Consider the following 22773-nt stretch of genomic DNA (forward strand, 5'->3'; position numbering starts at 1 on the left):
GTTATCAATCCTAATTATTCATTTCAAATGTTTAAATTTTGAATTAAAATTTCTTTGACTTTAGTTTTAAAAATGAAATGGAAAATCTTAAAATAATTAGTTTTAAACTATCGATAAAACTTTTTATTTTAATAAAAGATTATGGTTATGGAATATTTAAATATATATGTGTATGCGAAGAGAATAGAGAAAGATAGATGGTTAACAAGAAACTAAAAATATAACTGAGATTAAATTTATTGTATTAGATTATTAGGTCGTAGTTTTATAAATTGATGTTAAAATTCTAGCTCTTAAATTGCAATTTTACCTATGATCCAAATTGTTCACTTATCTTTGAATTATGAAATTATAAAATCGTACATTAAAATCACGATTTAAATAATAATGAATAAAAGTTCCATATAGTTCTAGTTTGGGTTTAAGGATTTTCAGGCTCACATCAACCTCAAACCCAATCTAGACTAGATATACACGTACAAACCTGACCAAACCGCCTTAAATTGAGTCATGATATATTTTAGATCTAGAATCGAGCTATTCCCCACGAGGAGGCATAGGCAGAGAACAATAAGAAAAGCACATAGGTGGACGGGTGGTTGTAAAGTGTGTGATCAAAGTTGAATGGTTAAAAGGGCATCATCAATAAAGGAAAGACAATGATACATCCCTATAACTTGTTGCTTTTTCATACAACACCTTTGTTATTCATAATTATTTTCTTGTTCAAGGATCCAATGCTTCTCTTTTTAAATATTCTCACATAATTCATACTATTATATCGTAGCTCGAACTTAATCTCTGTACATATATTACAACAGTTCGATTGTCTTTTTCTGTGTTATATATTGCACAAAAATATTATTGGATTGTTAATCAAATAATCCGAACTATAATCTTGACAGACTCGAACCTAAATTATACGCTTAAGACTATTGCCTCATGTCTTTCATAAGGTCCCCAACCTAAATGTGATAATGAATTTTCATGCCTCTTATTTCTTACATGTGGCCTCTCACTAATGTTTTACACATTTCCTATATTTTTTTAAAAATTATTTTTGATCATTTCTTTAAGCTAAGGTTGATAATTTCTTGTAACAAAAGATGAACATTACTGTTAAGTTACACAAACTCAACATAGTATTACTCCACACAACAATATTTAATTATTTATTATTTGATTTTTGAACATATATTTTTTAGATTATATGGTAGGCTGAGAATAAAATTCTGACATTTTTCATTTAGTCATAGACTTAATTGTCTTAATTTGTTTTTGCTATTTTTGTGTCAAAAAATTGTGCAAAATGGCGAATGCTTCAAGAATGGTGGAACATACATCACATGTATCATCTTCTACTCTTGATTGCAATATCACCCTCAAACTACTGTAAAAGAATTCCACATATGGACAATACCCTACAAAGCTAAATCATTAAATTATATTTTATCTATATGCTCTATAAAATTAGGTTTTGGTATACCATATTTTTATTTTTTCTTAAAAAAATAATAAAATAGTATGCAATTTCTGTCCATTTATATAAAATTATCAAAATATTTTCAACTAGTAAGAATTTTTTATTAATTAAATAAGAGTTTCAACAATTTAGACTCAAATTCAAACTCGAACTCTAAAATTATAAATTCAAATCCCATAAAATAAAAAAATAAGTGAGTTTAAATAGATTCTAAACCCTTTGGGTCCACCGATGATCAATCCTGATTAGCTATCAATGCATCCATTTGTTTTTGTGGTAATAAATTTTCAATTGTACAAGTGTAAATTTCATCTATATAATTCCATTTCAAAGTCACTACATTTAATTATTAATATTTTTTAAATAAATTGACATTAATAATTCAGTCTTGCACCCATCTGTTGTGAATAATTCTCTCTTTGAATTATTTTTAAATAATTTAATATTTGTTATACTTTTGCTCACAACATACCAAATTACTAATAATAGGTATTAATAGGATATGCTGTCAGCAAACTAAGACAGAAATTAGATTATTCATAACAAACTAAAGGCAAATATTAAATTATTAAAAAATAATCTAAAAGTGAAATTATTTACAGCGGACGAGCAAAAAATTAAATTATTAATTTCAATTTTTTTTAGTATTATGAAGTATTAAGACGGCAGTTGATTGTTACACCAAGTCACCAACCAAGCTAAAGCTGTCTATTTCTTTTTTGTTTTTGGTAAAAAGAAAACCTAGCTATTAGCTAAAAACAAAATATAGCTACTCTATTAACTTAAAGTGTTCATCAAATTGCAAGCAACAATTGTGTGTTTGTGCCTTTGTTTTGTGGGTATAAAAGTATGACGTCATATAATTGTTAGATTGGTGCAGATTGACTCAATTAATCGAAAATGAATATTATTCGACTAAACTCGAAATGATCTGCACATATAAATCAAATCAGATAGTCAAAATATTTACATAAACATAAAAATTAAAATTGACACGACTTAATATATTATAACTGAAATCTGCCTGAATATTTGAGTAACGGTTGTAATTTTCCCTTTCCAAGGAGGTTCAACCGTCATAGAGCATATTCTCTTCAACTTATTTTTTGAACTTATTACTTATTCTTATTAGAATCAGATCATATCAGATCAGATCAGATGTAACACTTGAATTTCCTGGTGCGATGATTGATTTCATAATTTCATAAGTTGTTTTAAGGTTTAGTTGTGTTAGTTGTGATTATGATCTATTTACTTAGTAATGATTTTTATTATAGTTGACTATAGAAATGATTTTGGTTGTTAATTGGGAGTAATAGTTGATAATTGTTGTGACTTGATTGTTGTGAATTACAAATGCTCTTATTAGGTCGTCATTGAAGTTGAAACGCATAATCTTAGTAAAGCCAAGAGTATAATGTCAACTTATCGTCAATGGTTGCTAAAGTTACTTGTCGTGTTGTTTTGATTATAGTTCTTTCTAGCTTTGGAGAATGTAACAAATGATATCGTGATTCGATAACTCTAAGATTTGTCTTATTGTTATATAAGTGTTATATTAAAATTGTTAGGCTTAGTTGTGATTAGTTATTTTTGGGTAACGAACCGATATATTCAAAATTAGTTAATGAAAAGGAACGATTCACATATACTTTTACTTTTAAATTGGTGAAAAGAATTATGTTGCGTTGAGTTAATGATTTTGACTTGTATTGAATGAGTGTATGCGTGCTAGAGTAATCGAAAACTCATGTTGAATAGGTGATAGTGATTACTTATTATTATTATTATTATTATTATTATTATTATTATTATTATTATTATTATTCCTATTGTTATTGTTATTATTATTATTGTAGGTGTTATAATAATAATAATAATAACAATAATAATAATAATAATAATAATAATAATAATAATAATAATAATAATAATAATAATAGTATAATAATTAGTTAAGTAACAAAATTATTTAATTAATTATTTTAATTAAATAATAATAATAATAATAATAATAATAATAATATATTAATTAATTAATTAACTAATATTAATATTAATTAATTACTTAATTACTTAACTAATAATATAGTTATATTTACATAAATAATAATTCTAATAATAATAATATTAATTAAAAACTATTAATATCAATTAATTAATAACTTAATTAATTAAATAATAATAAAGAATGAACAAAATTATAATTCTAAGAATAATGAGTAATACAATTAATTGATTAATTAATTAAAATATAATAATATACAATTAATTAGTTTTTTAATTAAACAATAATAATAATAATAATAATAATAATAATAGGGTAACTCGCCAAGTAAAAATTGCAGTCAAGAGTAGAGTTTTGCATATTCCAATCATAGGTGTCAATATACAACGCCCTTGGATTATGAATCTTTTGATTACGAGTAACTAGATTATACTGTATAGTTAATCTTTTTTTTTGTCTTTCTCCGGAGTTCTACTTCCCTTATGCACATGAAGAGTGAAAGATGGGAAACCTTTCCTAGAAGGTGTGCCTTTTTTTCATGCTGATGTAAATTAGGGAGACGGTTCTCTTGTTAGTGGTACTCTCTGTAATGTTTTGTTCTGAACTAATGAAAATTTTTTCTTTTTCCAAATTAATAATAATAATAATAATAATAATAATAATAATAATAATATATAATCTCCAGTATTCAGATTATATTGGAAGAGAACAGGCCCATAATCTCCAGTATTCAAAAAAATAAATGAATTCAATAGTCTTCATTCCGCAAAGAAACAATATGTTGAATAAGGGTATAAACTAAAAAGGTTTCTTGGATAATTACTTAACAATATCATGAAATTTAAGTCACTTTTTTTCGTTAAAAGGTAAACAATTTTGGTATACTGCCGACATTCAGACTCTAGTTTAGCTAATTAAGCGCTCCCCTTAAGTTGTTTTAGAAAAATATAATTTTTTAGATGATAAATATATTATATTATTGAATAATAATTTTAATAGAGAAAAAGTGAAAATTATAAATATTATTTAAATATCAAAATAAAGTTAGTGCAAAAAGTTTAGGAAATACAACTAAAAAATGTTTAAATAAAATAAGTGAAAAATACGCCGGGATAATATGGAATGTAAAAATATAAAAATAAAGTTAGTGGTAATTGGTAAATATGGGGACCATAAATATTAATAAAATATTTAAATGAAGATGAATAAGATTAATTATGTCCAAAATTTGTAATATAAATCAAAAGATTCTTTAAAAAAATACAAATGGAACGAGTCAAAATGATAAATGAAAACAATTTTAAGGAATAGAGAACATAAATGATAGCAATTTAACGGTCCTTTTATTATAGTTATTAAATGGTGAAAATAATAAAAAGTTAATGTAGTTATTAGAAAAAAATTACTCTCGTTGTCTCTAAATATACAACACCCACAAGTATTAAAAAAAATGATGGGTCAATTAAATTATGTGGATAAGGTTTAAAGGAGAGAAATTGAAACAAGATGTGTGAATTATATATAGTTGAAGAAAGTGACGAGAATATTATCAAAAATAGAAATATTACAAGATGAAAAGGACAATCAAAAATAAAAATATTGACAAATTCATAGAAAAAAAATTATATATTATAAAAATTAAAATTAAAACTCATTTTTATTACTAGTATTTATTAAATATCCATAATCAAATGATACATAATCATATGTTTCTTGCTCTATAATTAATTAGTTAGCTCTCTTCATTTAGCTCGGTTTATTGACAAAGTGTAGTAAAGTGAGTAGAATGGAAGAAGCCCCCACTAATCGGTGGAGTTTGTGTGATTGATACAACAAATAGAATCATGTAAGATTAGCAATTTTTTATTAGCTAATTAATAAATGAAAAAATGTCTAGAATGATTCAATTTATTGTTAGAAAGAGATACATATGAGATTTAAAGAGGTATATATAATAATTATAAAGGTCACATGTTTTTAAGTAACATTAATCTTTATGAGTAATTCATAAATAATTTTTCTAATAACTCATAAGTAAATGTTTTTAACATCTATTATTAACCATGTCAATCTAAACAAATCTTTATAAATAGTGTTACACATTACTCATAATAGAAAATATTGTTTTTTTTAAAATTATCCTAACTTTGAAATTAACTAAACAATAAAAATGGATTAAGTTCGACTTGGTACGCAGATTCGCAAAAGACACGACACAACAGAGAAAAATATTGTTTGCGAAATGACTTAACACAGGAGATGACATACATGACATGTAGACGACTCAACACGACACATTTTCTATGTTCACTGACCAATCTATAGTACAAGCAGTGAGCAGTCTCCTTACATATAGACAAAACCCTATAATATATCATTACTATCTTTTAGGGATTACAGGGTAGATTGAGGGAAGAGGAGAGATCGAGAGAGCGTCGGGTTGGATGAAAATCAATCCCATGATCCTACCTAGAATAGACGATACTTGCACCAACTGAAACAAGACTCAATTCTCTTGGTCTTTTGTATCTAATGGAGGTAAAAATTAACTTAATGCTAGCAAAAAAAAGCACATTTTGATACCAAATGGTGAGTAAAGTAATAATGATAAAATAAAAGAATGAAACCTAACAATTCCATAAACAATAGTTTTGTTGTCTCAAATAGTCTTCACATTCAAGTAAAGTTTGTTGAAGTTGGCCACATTGAGTGACTAAGTTGCTAACCTTCCTTCCATTCTCTCTCTAATCTCCTCATCCTTAGATTCTTATTTCTTGGAACCAAAAAGTTTAATTATATAAATTCTAAACAAAAGGTAAACAAAGGTGGGAAAAAAGTAGGGGAAAAATGTTACTTTTCCCTTCTTCTCATCTTAGAAGGTGAACGGACTATTCATGTGTCATTCAATTTTTAAGTTTCTAGAGTGAAAAAGTTGATATTAAATAAACAAAACAATAAAAAAATTACAAAATTATGAAAGTTTCCCATGAGAGAAAAGAATAATAAGTTCAAGAAAGTAGAGGTGGGCTAAGAAGAAAGAGTTAGGAAACAGCTCATTTAAGTCCTTTCTCTGGGAACCCACCTGTTTGGTTTGTTATTTTTCAGTGATTTTGGAAAAAAATTGGTAAAGGTATCATTAAATCTTGTAATAAAGCTTAAATTTTTGTAGGTTATTGTTAATTTTGATAAAGTCATGATTGATCTTACTAAAAAGCTGATTTTTATGTGATGTATATATTTTTAATACTAATTATGTACTGTCCATTTAGGTAAAGTTGTCCTTATATCTTATTAGAGCTTAATTTTTAAGGGTTTTGATTAATTTTGATTGTATGATTGATCTTACTTAAAAAGCTGAAATTTTTTATGGGTTTTTTAGAATTTTTAATGCCATTTGATCTGGGGATCAGTGATTCTTTGGAAATTTTGCAGCTTTTGGGTTTTGAATTCCTTAAATTATGTAGTAGGAGTAATATTATTTCAATTCAGTAGCATGTTCTATTGTTCTCCTTGTTTCTGAGTTGTTTATATTTTCTTAGATTGTTTTCCCCTTCCATTTCTTCTCCTTCAGGTGTCCAAATTCAGCTCACCCAATATATGTATAGGTATGAAGTTTCAGAAATTTCTGTCAGATACTGTTTTTTTCTTGATTGTAACAGTTTATTTTATGTTTTTCTTGGGATTTTGTTTTTGGAATTTGTGTTAGGTAAGCTTAAAGTGACAATATAATTTTGTTTTTTCTCTAGCACTTGATTATGGTTCCTTTTGGATTAGTAGTTTTGCTCCTCTTCCTGGTTTAGCCTTTCTTCATGGCAGTACTAACTTAGATTCACCATGCCCCCAGATTTTCATGCTACTATGCTAGTCTTCATGTAGTACCATGGAGTTGAATATGAGGGTTTCTCTGACCACAACCTCTTATCTGTTTTGATCAAAAGGGTGACCCGACTTCAAAAATGATTTTCATTCATGTAAAAAACATAACAGAAACAAACCCGATTTCAAACCGACCCGAATCACAACCAAAAATCAACCTGATTACCTGAATGTACATCTCTAGTTTCTAATCTGTCGTCATCCAACATTCTCCTCTTGATCATACCTTCTATGAGTGAGATATACGAGGTATGATGATGATGATGAGTACTAAGGAATTGAGGACAATTCTGTGTATAATCTTGTATGGAATGTGATTCTAAGAACTTTCCGAAATTGGTTGCTTATTCATGATTTGAGTTTGTTTTGGTTTTGGGTGCCTTAAGGGGACTATTATGATATAGAGGTGTATTGCAGAGGATTCAGTTTCATGAATTCGACTAGGTTTTGCATGCTTTTCGATTGAATTCGGGCATTCCATAGTCGTTTTTTTGTAATGAAAAATGAAATGTGTAAGATGGTTGTAGTTTGCAGCTCATTTCGATGTCGATATCTCAGCATCTATAACATTAGAAAGTTCATGTAATCTTATAAGTCCAAATTTACATTGTACATTAAGATTTCTGACTGTAGGTTCATTTCCTTCTGTGTTGCAGTAAATAGTTTACAGTAATGTTAGCAAAATGGGAAAGAAAGGAAGCTGGTTTTCAGCAATTAAAAAGGTCTTTACACATAGTTCTAAGGAGAAAGTAGCTGATGTGAGTAAACTCGATCAAAAACCCGTTTCTCGTTTTTAGATTCTGTAAATTTTTGTGTTTATACAGCTTTAACATCCTTGATCCAACATTGCTGATTCCTTTTTATAAAATGGTTTCATTTTTTTTGATATCTTTAGTGTATTGATGAACCGAAAAAGGTTAAATGTAATCATATCGTTTATGTTAAAAGTTGTTTGGATCGGTACTTGTCATATATAACTAAGAAATATAGTGATCTTTTGCTATCGAAATCGATAGGGAAGAGAGAAGAACAGCTCAAAAGAGAAAAGGAAGAAAGGACTTGGGAAGCTAAAACATGGAGATGGACATTCGTTTTTACCGTTTGTTAGAGAGCCAAGTAGCATTGAAAAAATACTCGGGGAGGTTGAAAGAGAGCACCAAGTTACAAATTATGGGCCTCCTACGCCACCTGAGAACCCGAAACCCGTAGCTCTACATGTAACTCCTCCCCCAGTTAGACCCTCTAGCCCCCCTGTAAGAACTAATATCCCCCCTGTTAGAGCTGCTACCCCTCCCAGAGCTCCCACTCTGCCAAGGAGAGCTTCGCCTCCAAGGGAAACTGTTCAGTCTATTCCACATTCAAGGGATGCCCCACGAGAGCCTTCCCCTCCAGCGCGAACGGTAGCTTCTCCGACAAGAGCTGCAACCCCTGTAAATGATACGACTCCTAATAGGGTTCTTTCCTCAAAGTTTGTTCAATACCGGAGGCCAGAGCCGAGCTTAAGAGATCAGCATGCTTGTGCTACTAAGATCCAGGCAGTTTTTAGAGGTTATATGGTAAGTTATCTGAAGCCTAAACTACACGAAATGTTAAGCATTTGTTGATCATAATGTATGATGTGGATCTTTACAACCGGGTTTTTTTATGTTGGAAGTAGTGCATCTACACTAAAACATATATCGGTCATGGGAGCACGGGTTAACGGTCTTTTGTTTACTGATGAGTAAACCTGATGCCTCTCACTCAGTGTTTACATAATTGGTTAGTTAATTCGCTTTTTGAATTCGCGATTGGCTCTAAATGGCCCAAAAATACCTTCGCCTTTTGCGATTTGCGATTCTCAAGAAGATTAGCGAATCATGTGACACTACTTCCACTTTTCATGAAGTTTTCCATCTATTCCACTCTGATATTTTAGCACCTAGGTCTGCACCCCATGTGATTAAAATCCTTCATATCTTGTTCGGAAACATATATATGACGAAATTTTTGTCAAGGAACCAACTCAACAAAAGCTTAAGCTGATGGTTGAGGCCCAAGGATATATTATATAGTTTAATAAGTTCTGGTTGCAAAATCATGATCTTAATTGTGCATTTATATTTTATGGGATAAACTCTAAAATTCTCCAATTTGTCGACAGTTTTGGCAACGTTGTGTCAAATGTTATTCTTTGGCACCTCAACTTGATATTACTCGTGTGGTTGTAGGCAAGGAGGAGTTTTAGGGCTATTAGAGGTCTGGTGCGGCTGCAAGGAGTGATGAAAGGGCATAGCGTAAAGCGACAAACAGTAAATGCTTTGAAAAGCATGCAGATGTTGGTTCGTGTACAAAATCAAATTCACTCGCGGAGGATCCAGATGTTGGAAAATCAAGTACTTCAGCGGCAAGCCATGTATAAGAATGATCAAGACCTAGAGAGCAGTTTTGGCAAGTGGATGGTAAGCTTATATTTTTCATGAGCGGTTTTTTTCCGTCATTTGGTCTCGATTCTCAAATTCTATTAGGTTGTGTTTGGATTTTGGAACAAGTATATCATTTTAAATTATACATTTCAATTATAAAATCATAAATGAAGAATTCGAGAATGTTAAATGACAAAGATTGGTTCGTTAGTCATTCTCAAATTCTCAACTTTGACTATTTTTTAATTTGAGTGAAATTGACTCGAATCCATAATTTGAATCTTTTGATTTGCCAAACACTAAATCCGAGTCAATTTTAGATTTTCAATTCAGACTTTATTTATGTTCGTGTGAATTTTCGTATGTAATCATAACCTTCGTATAAATGATGTTGTGGATGGAAAAATGCTTCTTTTTCCGCAGTCGGAAAATCAGGAGGAATGGGATGACAGCACACTGACTAAAGAAGAAAGAGAAGCAAGAATGAAGCGGAAGTTTGATGCAATCGTTAAGAGAGAAAGAGCGATGGCCTATGCATACTCCCATCAGGTAGTTCCTTTCTTCGCCTTGTATCACAAAATGAGTTTTTACATCCTCAACATTTAAACTTCCACACTTTCCAAAACACCTCTTCTTACCATTATAATCTGTTAGTAATAAAAAAAGCTTATAAATAGAAAAACTGTTCCAACTTACTATGCTTCTATAGTTCTACGAGACATGAGCGCCACAAAGACATAATGTTGCAATTTTGAAAACACTCACTAAAATGTGCATTCCTCCTCCCCTCTCCCTCGAGGGCGTATAGGTATGGTGCTACCTCACCCCTCCCCCCCCCCCCCCGGACCTGACTTTGTACGGGATATTGGGTTGATGACCATGACCGTCCCATGACACTAAAATGTATCATAAAATAGGTTTTGTGGAGCTATTGTCATTACCTTGCTAATAGGCGCCAGTACTTCCTCCATTCCTATATGATTAGACCCTTTAAAAAATAATAGGTCAATTCCCAATTTTAGTAAATTAGAACTAGAACTTTTCTATAGTAAAGCTTGTGTAGCTTTGCCCCTAAAATATTCATAGAAAAGGACCATGGTGATTTGTCGTAATTGTGAAATTTAATCATGTAAGGGCTTATTAAGAGTTGGTCTTTAAGTCTCGAATCAAATTTTACTAGCTATTGGCACCGTGTTGAGTTGGCCTTCGCTAAAGGTAATGAAAGGAAGTATCAAGTCTGTAAGGAAAGGCGAGGCAGATGAACAAGACCTACTAGGAGTAGATATCAATTGGATTAATTGAGTATGTGGGTATTTGTATTTTGATTAGATAAGTGCAGTTAGTGAATCTGAGGGCCCCTCGTTTTCTGTTTACTTTGTGTAGTTACTCTGTCTTATTCATCTTGTCAAAATTAGAACTATGCATATCATGATTTTTCTGCAATCAAAAGCAATGGTTTAATAAAAAGCAATGGTTATCTTTGCATTTACATTTGGTTGGGTAGGTTAATCTATCCAAAGTAGGTATTAAATGGACCTTTTTAGGGTAAAACTGTTGAGCTGATTTATTGCAAAAATTCTCAAATGAGACGGTCTCACGGTGAGACTCTCTATAGGACTGATCCACTGTACAATGTACAGTTAGTGTCTTAAAGTGATGACTTATAACTTTAAAGTGATTATTTTTATTAGTGATCACCTATAATCTTAAAGTGGTCACTTACAATCTAAAAGTGATCAGGTAGAGAAATGGGTTAATTATATGGACTCGTGTTATACTAAGATGGTCTCATACAAGACTTGCTGGATTTATTGTGATCTTGTTAAAGCTCTAGATGGTAATACAATAACATGTCAATACCCCAGCGCCGCGTAAGTGAGGTTTGAGGGTCAGATGTACGCAACATTTCCCTTGTTAGTGATTGAGTTTGTTTCCGGCATTGGGATTCTTGCTTAACTTATAATTTTCTTATTCCTCTATTAGGTGTGGAAATCAACTACAAGAACGGCAAACGGAGCTTTGGCAGACTTCCGGTCAGGAGGATACCCCTACTGGTGGAACTGGTTAGAAAAACGGCAAGTACCTCCATTGACACCCACGAACCCTCCACGAAGCCCCGCTATGAAGAACTTCCTAGCAACCCCCACTAGATCAGTATCAAACTTCAAGGCTAGCCCCGTGCCTCAATCATGTAACCTTGGTAGTCCTAGTCCTAGGTTTGATACTATGGATACCCCGACTCCAAGATCTACTCGGTCATCGGTTGCTCCAAGATCAAGACACGCAAGAACCCCACCGAGTAGATTTCAGCAAAAAACATCGAGAGGAAGTGCTGCAACATCACCTTTCAACGGCAGAGCATTCAAAGACGATGACAGCCTCATGAGCTGCCCCCCTTTCTCTGTCCCGCGTTACATGTCTTCTACGGTTTCTGCTAACGCTAAATTAAAAGGAATCCCGGATAGTCCAAGTAGTACAAGTGATGACCCTAGAAGGCGGATGTCATTTCCGTTTACTCAAGGTGGCGGATCTTTCAAGTGGAACAAAGACAAGGAGAGTGGCTCGCCGAGCGTTTTAGGGAAGACGCAGTCAGTGCAATCGGTAGGAAACATGAGTGTTGATTCTACGGTTTCTATGCCTGCCACTGTTGGACGAAAGCCATTTAACCGTTTTGTGTGATTATTTTGTCATTTTTTTATTTTAATTTTCTCTTCCTATCTCGATTTTCTTTTACTCGCTATGAATTATATATTCCGGAAAGAAAAAATGTACTGTGTGCTTAAATGTGAGTTACATTGCTGATGTATACTAATAAAGACCATGTAGGATGTGATGGCTTGTAATTACTTCCATTGTGAAAGGGTCGGATTCTTTGAACCTGAGTGTTTGTATTTATTCCCATACTCCTTTGATTGGTATCCAAACATACGCCCTACTGAATGTTTGGCAAAAGGTTTTTGGATGTTGGATGTTGTTGGTTGTTGGTTGTTAGCTTTTTTAATTGGTTTTTTATTATTTGATATAAAATTATGTATTAGTTGTTTATTAGAAAAGAAAAAGTTCAACAAGCTAAAAGTCAATAAACAACTAATAAAATTAGTTTTTTTATTTTGATTTAAAAGCTTAACATACTCTTTTCTTCTGTTTTTTGACCAACAAATAAGTTAAAATTTAACTAAAATTCAATTTAAAACCATTTATCAAACACCCTTATCAGCATATAAAAAGTATGATCATTGGACAAAGAAGCATGATCAAGTTATTACAAAAGCAACTTGATAGAAAATGCTATATTATGCATATCTATGTGAGAGCTTTTGAGGGATATGTTGTAATCACAATTGGCATAAGGAGTATTTACCTATTTAGGCCAAGATACGAGTATTATTGGGCTTAACTTCTGTAATCTCGAGAGGCATATGGCTTACGCATATTTATAATATTCGAGTTTCAGAAAATATTTACAATCGACGATTATTACGACGTTGAAGTATCATAGTGTTAACGTAAGGATACATATAAATCAAGCTAAGCCAAGCTAAGTTTAAAGAGGTTTGATTTAAATTAGAAAGAAATATTAATGTTCGTGCAAAGTTCAAGCGTAACCAAACCTTTCGACGTGTTCGAGCTTGACTCTTTCACAATTAGGGTAATTCGAGCTCCGCTTGAGCTTGCTCATTCAAATGTCAACTTTGAGTCAAGCTCAAATGTGTTGGGAAATATGTCTTCATACATTTGCATTACTATAATTCATGTGTAGACTAGATTATTGGTTTAACACAAATTCTTGTGTGAGACAGTCTCACCGTGAAACGTTCTATACATGAGTTGAATAACCCAATTAATACAATTATTCGCATATGGACTCTTTCTTTTGAGGTCGTCTCACCAAAAGATAGTCTCTCACAAGAGTAACTCTAAATAGCAAACAATTTATACGATTACAGTTTTGATATTATTGTTGTAATTTTAGAAATAATTTTGTCAAGGTGGAGAAGACAAGTTATTTAAAGCTCATGTCCCCAAGGCATACAAGTTATTCCCTCCAAATTGTTGGGGGGTAAGAAGGAAATAGTTCCTTTGATCCCATCATATCAAGGAATTAGGCCTCAGTATAAGAAAATTTCAAGCATCACACCTTATTCTCAAAGCTTACCCAAAAGATGAAACATTGGCTTGACCAAAATATCAAAAACTTACTATTTATAGAAGTAGATAAGTTCCTCCTAAAAAAATAGAAAAAATTGCAAGAGACAGACTGAGTTGAAATTTATTAGGCTGGACTTCATCAGTTACATTCGTTGGGACGAACTTCGCATCCTTTACCGAATCGGAGGACTCTTTGGCCACATCCTCCTTTATAGGCATGGGTTGCCGCACTCCTTCTCTCCCAAGACCCTAACCATAGTATTTCTATGGATGAGATACATTGAATGTGATGATGATTAGGTTCTTTTACCAATTAAACTTCAAATGGCTAAAGTTTAGTCAGTCTCATGCAATTTTTCCTAAAAGAAAAAGTATAAATACTAGTTTTGCTTTGAGAAGTTGTGAGCAATAAGTTCACATCCTCTTGCAAAACATTAAAATGTCGGTGCAAGGGCAATAGTACCACTCTAACAATAACAGTACACAATCCTAATTCCTTTGGTTATCTTTGGGTGTTCTTGCCATCTTGCTTGAGTTGCCGCCGTCCTTCCCTTTCCAGAACCTGTCCATAGTTTTTTTATGAGCGGGATACACTGGGAAGGATGATGATGAATCCTGATTCCTGAGAAATCTCATGTATGAAAGAAATGGGGCCCATTGGCCCTCGTTTCAACGAAAATACCAAACAACAGTATACTCGTAGTCCCTTCGTTCTATTCTTGTACCCATCTCGGCTTTTAGCAGCAACGTAAAGGTCATGCAGGCGAAGAGGCGAGAAAGAAGCTTACATACAACGAAAGGCTTACAACTAGTTCTAATGCCGGGAAAAAGGGAAGTAGTACAAAACAAATGAAGCCAAGAACTAACCATATTCATACTAATATGCTAAAATCATCACATTCAAAATTGCTATACTGGAATTTTTCCGGTAATGAAAGACCAGAGAACAAATACAATAGGACCTGTGAATTCTTTGGAGTTTGAACACGAGCCTACTAGCCCCCGACCCTCGCCAAATCATACGATGTTTTTGAGCTAATAAAAGAAACAAAGTGTCATCAAACCGTAAAAAGAAAATGTATCTACAAGCAAACTCCCTCGAAACAATACGACATTTGGGCACATCTACTGGATCAGCATGAATCAAAATTTACCTGGAATAACCGCGATGCTGCTAACGACACCCTGCCACCAAAGAAGAGTGAACTTCCAACGATTAGATTTCAGGTATTAAGAAATCAAAGCTTGGCTTGTCTATCGAAAATCCAACTGAAAGGAATTGAAGGTGCTTGCTTAACTCTCTCACGAGCTCTCTCTTCTAGCCTTCGGATTCTTGGGGGTAAACTGCATACGTAGTCCTGAGCTTTTTGCCCCTCGGATGAAAGGCCAGTAAGTTTTTCGACCTCCCAACGGCCCACCAAAAACTCCAATATGTCGGCATAGTCTCTCGCAGTGTAGACTCCAAGACGCTGAGCAACAGCAGAAAAGTTATCGAACAGATTGTCATCACGGCCATCATACATGAGGTGGGCTGGCATAGCGATCTTCTTCTTCATCATGTCGGCAAAAGCAAGAACTGTTCCATCAGGGTCAATTTCAAAGAGTTTTTCCACTATTTTGGTGTAAGCTGTTTCGTGACGTTTTTCATCTGAAGCAATTATGCCACATATCTGGGCCATCTTCAAATCCCCGTGTTCTTTGGCAAGCCGCGCACTGTTTCCATGGGAAACGAAGGTTGCCCTTTCTTGAAATGACGTGTAAACAAAACCAAGGTAAGGATTGTTTTCGGTTCTTGGATCCTGCAGTCATTATTTCAAATAATGATGTGAGGATCAATGAAAGATATGATAGACTAACGTAAAACACGTAGCTTACTAATATGCCATTTTATCTTAAAAATTGAAAAAAAATGCAGTGCACTAATTTTGCAATCCAGAATTTAGAACATAATCTCACCATTCCTGACCCGATCAAATATTGAATTGTTTTCTCAATTGATCTCATGTCCACGCGACCAGAGAGATAAAGGTACTTGTTGAGAAGATCACCGTGCCTATTTTCTTCTGCGGTCCATGCTCTAGTCCAAATAGCCCATGAAGTAGGACTTGCACCTGTTTCATCCTTTACTCCATCCAAAGTATTAAGCATAGTCTGATAAGTTGGAAGAGCTTCTTCTGTGATCATATCCCCGACTAAAACAACATAGAGATCATCTGGAATCTCTTTTGCCCTCTCCCGGAGCTCTTTGACCTGATCGTAAAAGCCCTCTGAAGCTGGATCAGGAAGAAAATCTTGGGGTTGCCAACATTTTTCGACAGGCTTCAAATGGACCAGGAGGTTCTCTTCTGCCCAGCCTTCCAGAGATCTGAAGATCTCAATCTTTTCTGGTGGCATGGAATGTGTAACTTGCACATGCACCTCACGTGGAGGGCTAAAAGGCTTCTTCAGGCTTTCCGTTTCTCTAAAATAAGAAAAGCAACTTAATAAAAGGAAAACCAACAAAACATTCACAACACAGAACTCGTACTGCGCTGAGGCATATCTCCGTAATACGACTACCATAATACTAGCATTGCCATCAATCACTTCATAACAAAGAAAATTTTTAAAAAAATAAAAATTATACACAAGTCATTACGGTTTATAACCATACTGGCTAGGATTTCTCTGCGCAACTGGGTTTTTTGATACACGTATCGGCACAAATATAGGCAGACACCTCAATCGTAACGTGTTCCTTACAGAAACCTGGTCTAGAAAATCAAGAAATTGGCTCACAGTACAGATAACATACATTAATACAGCCCCCTGAATCCGATTAGTGATAGGTAAATGCACATTACAACAAATTCTCAAAGATCCCTTAGTACAACCGGTATAACTAGTTGACTTTGCTTCACACCGCAACTGAATTTTTTTAGGTAGTGTTTGGAAAATATGAAATTCATTTCAATTCCCTGAATTCGAATACATACTAAAATCCAAAATTTTAATTTCAATCCGTTGTTTGCTAAACAACAAAATTTTAAGTTCATAATTGTAACTTCCATGAACTCTCTAAAATGGAAAAAATTCTCACCCACCTCCTCTTCCACAGCAGCCTCTACTTGCTACAGCATATGTCTCCCTCGACTTCTTTCTCTCTTATCTTTCTATCCCTCCTATCCATAGCCAACACCAACCCATCCACCACCATTGCCACATTCCATCTTCTACTATGACCATAATAACTCAACAAAACAAATTTAAAAGGAAAATTAATTAAAATCATTTGCCCAATTTGTATACCACATCCTTTCATCAAGAACTTTAATTCCATAAACACCCATGGAACTCCAACAGGTTATAACCAAAACAGTTGAGCAAATTAAGAGTTTCATGAAGGAGATAAGACTCATACTATAACAAAATAGCATGAGAGAAATTGTAAGAGATACTAATGATTTGATAGAGGAGATAAGATTCTTACTATTACGGAAATAAGAAGAGATGCAAGGATGGAATTGCAACTGACACGGTATAAGAATAAATTTAAAATAGTCTAGTTTAGCTCTTGGAAATTGACCCAGAATGAATCAAATTTCAAATTCAACCTCTTTGGATTCACAAACACCAGAAATTTATCAAATATGGATTTGGTAATCAACAACAATAATGCTAGAGCCTTAATCTCGATCTATCAGAGCATTTGCATTCCCACTACTCCCATCTTTCTACTATGATCATTTCTAAAAGTCTAACATCTTATCCATATAGTAACATCCTTATATAGTAACGCAGGTCTAATGGTCGTTCGATAAAACTTACCCTTTAACTTTAAGGGACACCATAATCGCATAATGTTCCAGTTGCCGTTCTCAATTTCACACTCACACTTAATTCTATGCATTACATCTTGTTGGATGTCTCCACCACTCGAAATTTGAACTCAAGGTATTTGAAGCACCACTTTCTTTCTCTTCCAGCTTTATAGTGTCTCACGTTATCTTGTTTGTGCTAAAATTACACTCCGTGTACTATGTTTTGCTCCGACTTAATTTGAAACCCCGTGACTCCAACTATCGTCTCCATCGTTCTAACTTAACATTTACCCTATCTCTGCCTCTCTGGTCTCATCGCCAAAACAATGTCAATAACAAACAACATGCTCTGAAGCACGTCTCCTCGTATCGAATGAGTTATCTCATCTAAGACTTCTACGAAAAGAAAAAGGTATAGGGTCGAGCCATGATGAAGGCCAATTGTGAATGGAAAATCATACGTCCTAATATTCGTCTTTGTTTCCCGATACATATCTTGCACTATATTAATGTAATTCTTGGGAATGCTCTTCTTTGTCAGTGCCCACCGAAATACTTCTCTTGGTATCCTGTCGTATGCCTTTTTCAAGTTAATAAAAACCATGTGCAAGTCTCTTTTTCTAGCCCTATAGTACTCCATCATTTGTGTCATAGGAAGGATTGCTTCCATGGTAGATCTCCCTAGCATAAATACAAATTAGTTCTCAAATATGGAGGTACATCTCCTCATACGTATCTCTATCACTTTTTCCCATAACTTGCTATTATGGCTTATGATTTTTATTTCTCGATGATTAGAGCAATCTAAGACATCTCTTTTGTTCTTGTAAATAGGTACTAAAGTAGTTCTTCTACAGACATTAGGCATCTTGTTCGTCCTCCAATTCTAGTTGAATAAATCAATTAGCAAGTCACTTCAATCGTTCCTAGGCATCTCTAATTTCAACATTATCTACCTATGGACTATCATTTCCTACAAACTTCAAAACTGTAGTTATTCATTCATTCTGAATCGTGTTCTCTAGTTCAGAGTGTACATAAGAAGGAAAATAACTACAAAGTATCTACACAGAGCCTAGTATAAGTAATTCAATCATGTACAGTTAATACACTAGTTCCCATGTCAGTACACAATAAGTGGAGAACAAAGGTTATGTGGGGTGTAACAGGATATGAGGGCATACTCGTCGATAGATAAAAAAAAGTGTTCTAGCCTTTAATTTGTAGATGTTTACCTCATGTGCAAGCATCCTCTCCTAAACTAGGACCATTATAGTGAAAATTGTAAATACAGATTATGTACCTCCCACCTAAGGTGGGGTTTGAAAGGGTCAAATATATGCAATATTACCCTTGTTAATAATAAATCTAACAAAGTGGTTGTTTCTAATTGACCCTTGGTGGCAAACGTCTAGTGCTATTTCACATGAATAAAATGTGCAAATGATTTAATGAGTCATAAGTCTCACAGGCAATAAATAATTTATGATTACTGCATTTATCTAAGTCATAAGAATAGAGCTCATTACTATGAAGCTTTATGAAGCTTTTTTCATAAACAAAAGAAAGGATGACAGATCTATATACAGTTGCAGAAGCTATCACCATGAATAACATCCTAAACCAAAGAAGGGAAGAATAAATGTATCAAGAAACGTGGCATATTTGGTGGCAAAATCAAACTAAAGCCTTGACAACTATGTTTAGCAAATAATGAATGCCAAAACACTAAATTCTACAAATGAAAGAAAATTGAAAATTCCACACATTTTCTCCAGCTCTAACTACAGTAAATGACAAAAACAAACATCATAATCTAATTCTTATGTTCAAATGCTAACACAAAAGAAGACCCAAGTGAGAAAACCAAAGCAATCCACCCCATCCTCTAGAACTTTCACACCTATAAGATTGTAGGAGTATAATAAAAAATGAAAATACCCCATTTAGGATAATAAAATCAGAAATAGTAACGGTGGAAAACATGTGCAATCATAAATTCATTTTGTTTACAAAAAAGAACAATACCAGATCTCAGAAATTCTCTCTTCCTATACAAACATTACCTTCCTTAATGCTATTCAATGATTTCCAACAAGGCTGGATTTGAAGTAAAATGTACGCAACTTTAAGCATGCCAGTGGTAAAAGAGGTTATTTCCTATTGACTATTAGTAACAAACATCATCTACAACTTCGCGTAAATAATGTGCACGTGATCTAATGACCCAATTTTAATACACTACTACATTATAATCAGAAACCAAAATACTATATATGCAACCTTAGACATGAATTTAATTTTCCTCACCAGTCATTCATAACCCAATATGAAAATACAACTGCTAACAAAAATACACTTGTATTGTATTTGTACGAATAAATATAGGATATATGAGAGATAAAAAAAATATATATATATAATGTATAAAAAACAAATTAATAAAATAAACCAGAGAAACAGCAAAAGGATGAGAATCCAACAAGTTGCGACTGGAGTTGCAGAGAATCTCCCTATTATAATTGGATTGAAAATGATGGTTTTCAGATAAACCCACTTGAGAAAATAACATTTTCAATCAAATTAAACAATGAAAATAAAAGCCCCAATAAAAATGGGGAAAACCTAAATCCTAATATCAACAAATTACAACAACAAAAACCATAAGAAGAAGATCATGAAATGCCCAATTGGAAAATCAAAGAAACCTAGAATAATACAATCATAATTCCGACAAATAATAAAACAAGAAGACAGTAATTGAAAGAGAGAAAGAGATGGAGAAAACTGACTTAGGAGAAGAGCTGCTGAGGGTAGAGGCCATAATAAATTTAGGAGATCTGAGACGAGAAGAGAAAGAAGGAAAGCGACGACATTGAAAAGGAGCAGAAACAGGAATGAGATTAAGCGCCATGGATGATTGCTGATTGCTTGAATTGGTTGAGTATTGTAATGTAGATTGTAGTTTTTGTTGTTGGGTTTTCTGTTCTGGTGTCCACTGTCTATCAGTCTGTCCACAGCCACAGAAGACCCAACTTGAATGAGAAAGACAATTTTTAAAGGACAGCTTTATCAATCAAGGGTATTATTAAACTTTCGTAGTACTTTTTATATTTGTCGCCACCCTTTATAAAATAAATTTTTGAAATTGTTGTTGGTTACTTTTAAACCTTCAATCTTTAATATCTCTCTAAAAACTCTCTCCAAATACTCATTGAACTAAAATAAGGTAAAACTAAAAATCGTTAATTTCAAAAAAAATGCTTATGTTGAAATTTGATACATATTCATTCTTTTGGCTATAACTTTTAATAGAAAAATTATATAATTACAATGTTTGTGACATTAGAACCTAGACTTCAAGATCTTTCCAATGATATATTATATGTCCGATTCCGATAACCAAGCGAGAAATGACGATCGTTTAAAGCTTGTTTATGCTGAAATTTGATATTTGTCCAATCTTTTGAGTATAACTTTTTATAGAAAAATTATAATAATGCAAGGTTTGCGTCATTAGAAGTTAGACTTCAAGAGCTTTCCAACTACATATTATATGCCCAATTCTGACAACCGAGCGAAAAATGACGAATATTTAAAGTTTGCAGGAATTTATAATATCTAGTCGCGCGCGACAGGATCGTAGTATGGTCGCGTAAAACGCACGACCGAACCGCGGTATGGTCGCGTAAAACACGCAACTCCACCGCGGTCCGATCGCGCGTTTTACGCGACCATACCGCGGTCCATTTGCGCGTCACTGGATTTTAGAAATCACTGCAAATTTTAAACCGTCGTCATTTCTCACTCAATTGTCAGAATTTGGCATATAATATGTTGTTGGAAAGCTCTTGAAGTCTAGTTTCAAATACCACACCTTGCATTTAACACGATTTTTCTGTAAAAAGTTATGCCTAAAAGATTGAGCATGTATCAAATTTCAGCACAAACAAACTTTATACGATCGTCATTTCTCGCTCGATCATCGGAATTGGGCCTATAATATAGGCTCTATTGTTGCAAACATTGTAGCAATGTGATTTTCCTATCAAAAGTTTTGGCTAAAAGAGTGATCGTGTATCAAATTTCAACACAAAACGTGTGATTAGGTTTATTTTTCCATTTTAAAATATTGTTTTCTTTAATAAAATTAATATTTTTTATTTTAATTTAATTATCATTAATAAATTTAGTTTAGTAATAACGAAGGTTGATTTTATAATTAAAAATTAATTTAAGGGCATTAATGAAAAGGGTGGCGAACTTTAAGGATTGGGTGAGCTTATTACATTTCACCAAGTCAGCAAGTCTTACGAGAGACCGTCTTGTTTTATCACGGAAAAATTCTTGCTCTTTTAGTTTTATATTTTTAGTTACATTTACAATTTTCATACATATTTTCTCCGTTTTAATTTACTCGCAACACTTTTCATTTTTTGATGTTTCATATTACTTGCAACATTAATCTTTTTGGCAAAAAACAACTAAATATTACAACTAAAACGAAACAAAGGTAGTACATAGGTAAATTTTATGTAAATGTTACCCCTATTGTAGATATAAAGGTTTTACTTTACTTAAAAATGTGTAAAAAAAAAAGTTAAATGTAAGCAACATTCTAAAAAAAAGAAAATACATTATATTGCAATTTTCATCAATTTTTCTAAATTCTAAATGTACCCCTTAAAAAATTGTTTAATTGTATAGTTTGTTTCATAAATCTTGGTTATCAAGAATAATTGATTACTAACTTTTAAATAATTTTTTTTATTTAGTTTTGGGGATGTTTGTGTAATATGTAGAAATTTTGAAGACCTAAAGGCATATTTGGTATATCAATTTAACTAGATATTGGTGGTTTAATGAGACTAAAATGCTACTTTTAAATAACATCAATATCCGGTGAAATAGCAAAATTAGTGCTCTTAGTGAAGCAGATAAATGTTTTTAAAACGTTATAATTTAAAAACATTCCAAATTAAAAGTTAGGGTTTAAAATTTTTTCCATATTTCTTAACAGATTATATATACATCATTATTGACCCTACTAAA

General features: G+C 32.8%; 2 protein-coding genes across 5 annotated transcripts; one reads left to right on the forward strand and one right to left on the reverse strand.

The window, feature by feature from the left end:
* The first annotated feature begins 6143 nt into the window (after positions 1 to 6143).
* Positions 6144 to 12734, forward strand: LOC130826341 (protein IQ-DOMAIN 14-like). 3 transcript variants are annotated; one of them, XM_057691971.1, is made up of 7 exons: positions 6150 to 6621; positions 7063 to 7096; positions 8024 to 8125; positions 8384 to 8923; positions 9578 to 9808; positions 10196 to 10321; positions 11756 to 12734. In XM_057691971.1, the coding sequence occupies exons 3-7, from the start codon at positions 8051 to 8053 to the stop codon at positions 12449 to 12451; spliced, it is 1668 nt and encodes a 555-aa protein (XP_057547954.1). In that variant the 5' UTR covers positions 6150 to 6621; positions 7063 to 7096; positions 8024 to 8050; the 3' UTR covers positions 12452 to 12734. The 3 variants fall into 3 exon arrangements, with proteins under 3 accessions (XP_057547953.1, XP_057547954.1, XP_057547955.1); XM_057691972.1 differs by having other exon boundaries at positions 6188 to 6621; positions 7031 to 7096; XM_057691970.1 differs by lacking the exon at positions 7063 to 7096 and having other exon boundaries at positions 6144 to 6621.
* Positions 12735 to 14820: 2086 nt separating this feature from the next.
* On the reverse strand, positions 14821 to 20799 carry LOC130826343 (stearoyl-[acyl-carrier-protein] 9-desaturase, chloroplastic). Of its 2 annotated transcripts, XR_009047064.1 has the most exons (4): positions 20514 to 20774; positions 15878 to 16382; positions 15076 to 15720; positions 14821 to 14956 (listed from the first exon to the last, which is right to left on the reverse strand). XR_009047064.1 is itself a non-coding variant. In XM_057691973.1 (3 exons), the coding sequence occupies exons 1-3, from the start codon at positions 20633 to 20635 to the stop codon at positions 15160 to 15162; spliced, it is 1188 nt and encodes a 395-aa protein (XP_057547956.1). In that variant the 5' UTR covers positions 20636 to 20799; the 3' UTR covers positions 14821 to 15159. The 2 variants fall into 2 exon arrangements, 1 of the variants encoding a protein (XP_057547956.1); XM_057691973.1 differs by having other exon boundaries at positions 14821 to 15720; positions 20514 to 20799.
* Positions 20800 to 22773: the final 1974 nt, after the last annotated feature.

This window comes from Amaranthus tricolor, chromosome 10 (assembly GCF_026212465.1).
Source record: "Amaranthus tricolor cultivar Red isolate AtriRed21 chromosome 10, ASM2621246v1, whole genome shotgun sequence".
In the NCBI taxonomy this organism is placed as follows: domain Eukaryota; kingdom Viridiplantae; phylum Streptophyta; class Magnoliopsida; order Caryophyllales; family Amaranthaceae; genus Amaranthus; species Amaranthus tricolor.